This window comes from Cupressus sempervirens, chromosome 7, assembly GCF_028749045.1.
Source record: "Cupressus sempervirens isolate cs-2001-9-10 chromosome 7, ASM2874904v1, whole genome shotgun sequence".
NCBI classification, from domain to species: Eukaryota; Viridiplantae; Streptophyta; class Pinopsida; order Cupressales; family Cupressaceae; genus Cupressus; species Cupressus sempervirens.
In genome coordinates this window covers 438,877,852-438,887,499 of record NC_143124.1, presented here as the reverse complement: position 1 = coordinate 438,887,499, position 9,648 = coordinate 438,877,852, and the positions used below count along the sequence as shown (strand labels likewise).

General features: G+C 36.0%; 1 protein-coding gene across 1 annotated transcript; it reads left to right on the top strand.

Annotated features, from left to right (window-relative positions):
• Positions 1-1,202: 1,202 nt before the first annotated feature.
• On the top strand, positions 1,203-7,763 carry LOC149547471 (cyclic nucleotide-gated ion channel 4-like). Its single transcript, XM_089791657.1, has 8 exons — positions 1,203-1,471; positions 2,703-3,348; positions 3,707-3,922; positions 4,465-4,775; positions 4,909-5,017; positions 5,382-5,618; positions 6,353-6,439; positions 6,840-7,763. The coding sequence occupies exons 1-8, from the start codon at positions 1,425-1,427 to the stop codon at positions 7,371-7,373; spliced, it is 2,187 nt and encodes a 728-aa protein (XP_089647783.1). The 5' UTR covers positions 1,203-1,424; the 3' UTR covers positions 7,374-7,763.
• The last annotated feature ends 1,885 nt before the right edge of the window (positions 7,764-9,648 follow it).

The following is a 9,648-nucleotide window of genomic DNA, read 5'->3' as shown; positions in this document are numbered from 1 at the left end:
TCAAAACTCTTCTTAAAAAAACAAAACACTAAAATATTCACTTCCGCCCTTGAGAATTATATTATTTTACAAGGACTAAACAATGGCAATGCTATGATCTAAACAAAATGTATCAAAAGTCAAATTTTTTTTTTTTTCAAATGTCTGAAAGCATAGTGATTCTTTCTCAATTTTTTTGTTATTTTCTATTATAAACATACAGATTATGCACAACAGAATAAATGATATAAATTTTAACAAAATCCATTGTATTTTTTATTTTTTCAATTTTGATAAAAAATGCATTTGATCTCAAAGATAACCGAGTCCGTGTACAATTCATCATAGAAGAAATTTCCTATAAAGATTAGCTGGAATCTTTTGTACTTACCAATTTTATTTGTGAGTTTGGTCGTTCTCTTTAATAGGGTGAACCACTTCCATCGAATTTACTCAGTAGAAAATTATCACCTTTTTGATCTTTAACGAATACTTACAAGTACTTCACTGACAAGAGTAACATGGAAACAATAATTGGTTAAATCTGGTTCGGCGGATGCCAAGGGATAAGCCTAAAACATCTTACTGTTTGAACAACACCATGGTTTACAAATTCAAAAGGTTTGAATTCCTCCACTCGACACAACTCATCACTGCCATCAATTCCCCTCAACAAATCAAACAGCGGCTCTGTAATAAAAATTACATTTTCAGCTTCAGATAAACCCGACTCAGTAGTTAGCATTGAGGGAATTCCATGGCTTTTCCTTACTTTCGAATTCGGGTGGTTAATAGGTGAAATACACAAACGTACATTTATAGATTGAAACAAACTTGTCCTTACATTTGATGACCCATGGGGCCATCAACAGCAGAAAGTGAGGATTTTGCCATTTGTAGAGATCAGGAACCACGATCATGTCAATCATATATTCGGTGTCGTAGATGGATGAGTTTATTTCATGTACGGCGTCCTATCACATTCACAGTCATGGTTGTCTCTTCGTCTTCCTCTTCGCCTTTTTGGTTTCTTCTACACTGGTGCAGAATTGTGGCTCATTCATTATTTCCTTTAATATTCAATGCCCCAATCCTTTTCAGAATTTAGCTACAATACAAAAATATCCTCGCTCTTTGATAATTATTAGTCGGAGAAATTGTGGGCTGCAATTTCAGTCTTATCTACCTCATCATATTTATGCATTTTTCCCATTTTTAAGCTGATGCCATTTGAGGTTTAATTTGACCAAAACTTCCCAGGGATGGGTTGAGGTCAGGCTACTTTTGAAACTTCTCAGATATATGGTGATGCTGTTTATAGATGACTGGATAGAGGGAGCTTATTTGTGAGTTTTTAATTCTCTGATAAAATTGAAAAAACAATGCCTGTACTAGATTCAGGACAAGCGAAATAAGTGAAGGCCGAGTGAAGCAACCCAGTTCAAATGGAGGCGCAGAATGAATATCGGCGACTAAACAGGGGAAAATCTGGGTAAGAGATATTCAATACTAGTTTGAGTAGGCAGAAAACAGAGTACTTATGAAATGAAGTGGGCCGAAGTATACCATTATCATTTTTTGTATGGATTAAATTGAGAATTTTCATAGATTTTCTTAGAATAAATCTTAAATCATATTCCAAGTTACAGAACTTTCTTAAATACCCGACTGATTGAAGACCAAGCATTGTTCAGTCTCCCAATACAAGCACTAAAAGTTTTGTTAATGGATTTGAGAATAGTCGTGATCTTTTCTTGGATGCCAACATGGTCTAGAGTTGTTGTGTGCCCCTGTTACAGATTGAAAATTATTACTGGAATCACAAGCCGGTTCTAAATTCTGTTGTGGACTTAATTCCACAGCAATTTGATCTTTCATCCATCTATTTGTCATTTGGACCGAGGGTTTTGTTCTACAGTAATATTAGAACCATCCTATTCTGCTGAGCTTGAGGTTTGTTATATATCTCATGATGCTTGTGCTCAATTGAGTGATTCAATAGTACTTACACAAGGTTGGGAAAATAAGGACCAAATATTTCATGATAATCCCCACTTGGTCATTAGTTGCTTGCAGACATGACTTCTGAGTTCAATTGCGAGGCTTACCTTTAGATTTAATTATTCCTCCTATTATAGTAAGTGTACTAATTCAAATTGTGGGTAATCATTTGAGTGATCCGCCCTGTAAGTAATCATTTCACCTATAATCGTTGAGTTGATCTCTAGCGGACAATATTTCACTAATTAGTTAAATCCCAATTTTGTATTTTGTCTGCCCACTGGCTAGTGACAATCACACTAGCATTTGAGTTGTTCTCTAGCTGGTAATCATTCCTAATGTGTTAAATCAAAATTTTATATTTAGCTGTGTCTGCTGGCTTATTGGTATTGAAAATCATTTGGTACTTAATGATTCTACTTCAACATGGAATGAGGATTAGGAATTGTTTGGTAGCGATTTTAAATAAGTAAAATGATTACATGATACAAGATTAGCGTAAATCCTTGGTTTTCTTAAGAAAATTTGTAAAATAGAAGCCAGAAGCATTGTGTACTTTTAAAATTTCAAGAAATGGAGTTGGATTCATATTATTTCAAAAACATATGAGCTTCATAAAACCTAATAATATTCTTGTAAGCAATATTTGATTTCTCTGAGATTTTATGAGAAATCCAGAGATACATATTCATAAGTGCTTCACCCTATGTTTAATTTGGCAGGTGGAGAGTAAGACTAGGGAGAAGAGGGCAAGCAATCAGGTCGAAGCTTTTTGGTAAGAGAAGCAATGAATTAAGCAGAATAGAAAATTCTAATTTTCCAATACTCTTTGGAGATTATAGAAGTAATGCAACTCCAGAATTTGAAAGCCCCTCATATATGTGCCCAAGCACCAAAAATGCACAGCATCCAGAGGCCTTAAGCATGGGTTTGAGTGTAGACACACTGGATAATGATAACCATGTAGAAACATGCCAGATCTCAATTCACAACAAGTGGATATTCGGCAGAGTTCTAGACCCAAGGAGCAGAGCTGTTCAGAAATGGAACCGCTTCTTTCTTCTCATATGTGGACTGGGGTTAGCCATAGACCCATTATTCTTCTACGCTCTCTCCGTCAGTGCTAATTTTATGTGTCTCTACGTGGATGGTTGGTTTGCTATAACAGTCACAGCTTTGAGATCCATGAGTGATGCAATGCATCTGTGGAATATATGGCTGCAGCTGAAGTTAGCATATGTTCCAAAGGAATCTCTCGTTGTAGGTTCTGGAAAGCTCATGACGGATCCTCGTTCCATAGCTCTACATTACCTGGGATCCAGAAAGGGATTTTTATTTGACGTTTTTGTTATTCTGCCTTTTCCTCAGGTCAGGCATAGATACATAGTTCATTATTGGCAAACACTTCTGGATTTGGTTGTCAAAGTTTTCCAATATTAATGTTTCGAATCACATTCTGTGATCCATCATCAGGATGAAACCAAGCATAGTTTTCTTTTGCTCTCTTATACTCGGTTTCACCTTAATGATTCATCACGGAATGTGATTTTTGATTCCAAACATCGATGTTAAAAAACATTTATGATAGTTTTTAATTTTGTTTTTGATGAAGTAAAAACATCTCTTAGATTGACTGGAATTTTTTTTGTTTTTGCTGTGTATGAATACTACTAGATAATAAATTTTGAAGTAAATTTGACTTGAATTCTATTTACCTTGTTCTCAGATCGTCTTATGGGCAGTGGCTCCTGTGCTTATAGAGAAAGGAGACGTTGTGATGGTTATGAGCGTTTTCTTGATTATGTTTTTGTTCCAGTATCTTCCCAAAGTGTATCACTCAATCAGTCTTCTTCGAAGAATGCAGCATGTAACTGGTTATGTTTTTGGCACAATCTGGGCGGGCTTTGCCTTGAACATGCTTGCATACTTTGTTGCCGCTCATGTGAGTTGATTACCATTGAATCAAACAAGCACTGTATTTTGATATTGTGAAATGATTAAATATCTTATTTATTAACTTCCTCATGAAAGGCTGAATAATTTGTAGTCCTATAAATTAGCATCAAGTAAGTGTGTTTCCTGATTAACTCCTTTTCTAAAGATATGTTCCAAAGTTTTAAGTAATCTGCACCGATTGTGCAAGCTGTGCATAATCTCATAATTGTTGTGCTTAATTGATGATTTTACTTCTAGTGATATCAGATTTCTAATTTTTCATATCAGTGAATTCTTTTTTCTGGGTTTGATTGTGTAACATTTTTTTACCATCAATGTTTTGGATCACACTACGTGATCCATCATCAAGATGCAAGAAAAGTAAGGTAGATGAACTTGCTCATATCTAGGAAGGAAGCCGTTCCTGGTTTTTCATATTCTAGTACTTAGCTCTTAACTTCTTAGGAATACATGAGAGGTGTATTTCTATGTTCTTCCAACTGCTTTAAATTGATCAATTACGCTATTTTTGGGGGTTTTCATTGTTAGGCTGCCGGTGGTTGTTGGTATCTGCTTGGTATTCAAAGAACAGCAAAATGTCTACAGAAGCAATGTGAAGTCACCAATGGCTGTGATTCTAGCGTTCTGGGCTGTGGCAGTCCTATAAGTTATGGTTCATCTCTGGTGACCAATACAGAGAGAGTAGCTTGGAGTATAAATGCTACTGTGCATGCAATCTGCATAAAAGGAAATGGTAAATTCAACTTCGGGGCTTATAAATGGGTGGTTCCTCTAGTTATAAACCAAAACCGGATAGAAAAGATACTGTTCCCAATATTTTGGGGTTTAATGACACTAAGGTATTGTTGTCAGTATATTATGGCATTTTTTCGTAAGCGGCTAGATTCTTTGTTTTAAATTTTCCCTGCTTTCGGACATTATTTGAATATGTCAATGGATGGATTTAGACTGATAAGCTAATATTATTGACAGCACATTTGGCAATTTGGAGAGCACTACAGAATGGCTGGAGGTGATTTTCAACATTATAATTTTAACCAGTGGATTGCTTCTAGTCACAATGCTCATTGGCAATATAAAGGTGACCTCCAATTTCTAAGTTGAGATATACTTTTGCAATTCTGGGCATGAAACTTTGGAGAATCTATTAAAATTGTTGGAAAGTGTTGTAAGGATAAAGAATATAAAAATGTTAGATCCATTATCGTGAAGAATGAGATGTTATGTATGGGGGTTATTGCTAAATGATATTTTTAGGTTCACCGTATAGATTACTTATAATCAAGTAATTTCTTGACGCACCCATTTCTTATCTAAACTATAGGACCCCTATCTCTGATCATTCAGTTTGGTCTTTAGATGTGATTTATCCTGAGACTTCTAAATTTGGAAATTTTTTGAGGTTTACTAAGGTAAACATTTGGATTTGATCGTGTGTGTTGAAGGTATTTCTGCAAGCTGCAGCTTCTAGGAAACAATCCATGCAGCTCAAAATGAGAAACATTGAATGGTGGATGAAGCGCAAGCAACTGCCTCAACATCTGAGACAGAGAGTGAGAAACTATGAACGGCAGAAATGGGCTGCAATGCGTGGTGTGGATGAAAGTGCAATGATTCACAATTTGCCTGAAGGTCTTAGGCGAGACATCAAATATCACCTCTGTTTAGATCTTGTGCGCCAGGTATCACCAATTTATCAAACCGAGTCTCCCCAATAAAGTTGCAAATCTTGTCGAAAATGACACTACCTAATTAACAGAGGAATGTGTTCTGTTGTTTGAATAATCCAATAATTTACATGTAATATTGAGCACAATTGTTTAGAGTCATTAGACTATCTAAGTAGCTAAAATCCCTGTGTTTATTCTCAATACTAGACTCATTCTTATAAAAGTTAAAATTCAATATCAACACCAAATGGCTTGAATCGATTGTTGCTTTCTATCTTTTAGTTGAAGAAGTGCTCAGTAGCAAGACTTGAAAAGGTCAAAAAATTAATTATAGTATATAGTTTGTAGCTTCTGCAGTTTTTTTTCCATTAATTTAATTCCTTTTTAAAATGTCTATATTTATAGTTTAGAATGTATACCATTTACCATTTGTGATTCTGTTTCAAACCTATGCTTATATATCTTCAGCTGAGAATCAAAGGCTCGGATTTCCATTTTCTCAAAGTGGTCCAGGGCATAATCCTGTTAAGGGTTTGAATCTTGAAAGATGGTGTAATCAACAAATATACCATCACCCTCCTTAATTATGCTCAACCAAATGAACTACAATTGTCTTGATATTGAATATTAGATCATTAGTGTTGAAGTTAAGATAAATTTGTTTGAATTTGAAATTGTGCAGGGACACATGAACCAGTACTGTATGAGAAAAAGTCATAAATTTGTTCAAATTTGAAATTGTGCAGGTGCCCCTGTTTCAACACATGGACGAACTGGTTTTGGAAAACATCTGCGATCGGGTCAAATCGATGCTTTTCACAAAGGGCGAGACGGTACATATAAATTTAAATAGACTTGATTTAATCCATTACATTCCAATAATTGATTAAGCTGGAAAGGGGCACAAATTTCATAATCCCATTGTGCTTGAGATATCCGACACAATTTTGCATTCAAAAGATTTCTAGTTGCAGGTCCTCCTAAATATAATTTCAGAAACTATATTAGAAACAGAAGCTGATCATTTAGAAAGAGTTTTACAGAAAATCGTGTACGAGTAGTTTTTTCCCCAAATGAGATGGTTTCAAGAATTAAAAAATATAGTTTTGAAATTGTTTCTTAGATTTGACAAAAGAACTATATAAATGAACTTCTTACCAGTACTAACACAACAAAACTGAAATTAGTTCCTCTACAAAATTGATATTGAAAGGTCTCAACTTTGTTTTGCAGATAGCAAGAGAAGGTGATCCAGTGCAACGAATGCTCTTCATAGTTCGAGGCCACTTCTGCAGCACAAACCAGCTAACCAATGGTGTTACTAGCTCTTGCATGCTGGGCCCTGGAAACTTCTGCGGCGATGAATTACTTTCTTGGTGTCTCCGCCGGTCATTCGTACACCGCCTCCCTCTCTCGGCTTCAACAATCATCAGCATGGACACAACTGAGGCATTTGGGCTGGAGGCCAAAGATATCATCTATGTCACTCAGCATTTCCGCTATACATTTCTCAGCGACAAGCTCAAGCGAACTGCCAGGTATTATTCTCCAGGTTGGCGTACATGGGCTGCAGTAGCAATCCAGTTGGCATGGCGACGCCACAAAGCCCGATTTGCACTGAGCTCTTTATCTTTCATCAGAATGCGAAGACCCCTATCAAGAAGTTATTCTGAGGAAGATCGTCTACGTCTCTACGCTGCTCTGCTTGTGTCTCCGAAACCTCATGACGAAGACTTTGTGTTTCCTTCCAATGAATCAATTGAATAACATATTCAAGATCTTGATTTGAATAAATATCAAGGGTTATGTTGCAGCTGTAGTTGTAAACTAGAAGCAGAATCTGTAAACTACAGATCTTTGTGGCATGAAGAACACAGTCTACTAAGCTGTAAAAGTTCTTACTACAATTTAGGTGCTGTGTTTCTGTGACTTGAGAAGCTATTATTTAGCTTCATTTTTCCTTTTCGGATTCCTTTTCTTAATTTAGGGATATCATTGCACCTCACTCCAATGTCCAAGCGTTGCAACCAATGGGGAGCAAACCCATTGCCCTAAACTACTTCCCTATTTATACGGACTTCTATTCAGACTGCAGGAATCAGGCTATAAACTGTAGTGCGCTAGATGAATTTTATAAAATTTCTAACGTGTTCCCAACGCTGGACCTTTCTTTGTTTGGGCTTACAAACTGTCAAGTTGGAACAAGCAAGGGATGATACTAATCCTCTTGAGATGCATGCAATTGCCCATAAAACATGTACATTGGGTAAATCCAAGCCTTGAACTCAAACATGGTAATCAATGGGGAGAAATCCCATGGCTCCAAAAAACTTCCCGATTCGTGCAGGCTTCTTTTTTGACTGCAAGAATCAGGTTATAAACTGCAGTGCAGCGAATTAACTTTGTAACATGTCCGGTGATGCTGACAAGACAGCTGGGGCAGATCCAATTGAATTATTTAACTTCATTGTTCACACTTTTACTCCTAAAAACAGAATTCCAACACCATAGTTTATCAGTGTCATCTTATATATTCAGTTGTCATTGGGACAGTCTGCCAAATGTTTTCTAGTTCAAGTGGGCAATTATCCTGCTTTTGTAGCTAAAACCAACTAGATAAATCCAATGACTTGATAGCAATCCAGTCATGCCAAAATGGAAAGTGATATATTATTTAAACTTGGTCAAAATCTTAAAATGTTAAAAGTCTCCTGTTGTTCATCCTATTCACTGAGAAGGTAAACGATATATATTTGAGGATTAAGTGAACCCTAGAAGATATTCTATTTTAGTTATATTGCAAGTTGAAACAAGTGAGCTCAGATTTGGGACTTTCCAACTGTAGAAAGAACTTTTAGAAATCATCTAAAATAACAGCTCTTGGAAAATTGCAATGCATATGAAACGTGGCAAAATATTTTCTGATTCCTCTGTCATCTTTAGATGCCTGCCTTTATCCAAATAGCAAAAGGTTGATCAATCAGTGCAGAGAAAAATCCTCCTAAGAATTCAGTTCAAAATATCAATTGTATGCTCTGCATTTGATTGTGTATGGGGCATTTTACATCTGTTAGGATCCCACTACGTGATTTTTTAACAGTTCAAGTTTCAAGTTCTTGAGTTGTCTCTCATATTGATGATAGATCACATATTGCGACCGAAAATGGAAGTTCAAAAATAGTACCTAAGCATAAAATTGGATTATGGAAATTAGTTACTACTAATTAAATTCAACCTTAAAGGAAAAAACAACTTACAGTATATGTTCTAATTCGTAGATTCAGAAGATGGTTCACTATACTGCAAAAGTATCTGACTAGTCATGTTAAAAATGCATGGGTGGTAATCAATGGCATGATCTGATAGGTCAGCTTTATAAGTCTAACTTCAAATGCATAGAAGAAGGAACATGATGCACTTGCTTTGGAAAATGATGTGGCATAACGGTCTAATTTTTTACTTCGCTGCCTCTCCTAAAAACCTGTATGAACAGGATATCTTTAAAAAAAAATGTAAAATTGGGGCCAAATTACTTTCAAAAATCTGTTGCTCACCTGAGCCCACCTTTTCTGAAATTCTTTGCAGGGCAGATCTTTGCAAGGAAACTGAGCTGGAGCTCTAGAGTAATATAAAATGGGCAGGTGATTCTCTACATCAAATTTCCTTTATACTTATCTTCTTCAAAAAACACACTGAACTTTCCATCTAATTTTGAAATCCATTGTCTTATACTCAATCTTTAAATGTTCTGTTCCTCTCACATTTCAGTTGCCATGGCAGTTTATGTTTGTCATATGTTGTAGCATCGGTTTCGAATGACCATGTTTTTCTTTATCATCGTGACCACTACTCAAAGTTGCAGATGTCAGTACCGCTGAAAAAACAGGACACAAGGTCATTACTGCCCAAGACTAGTGCAACATTTTTCTTCCGCAACAGAAAACCAAACACTTCCATAGAAGTTCAAACAGAGGACTTACCAGTATGCTCTATGCTAAAATCTTGGACTAAAAGCTGACCACCAGTGGAAGGAATTAAGCTA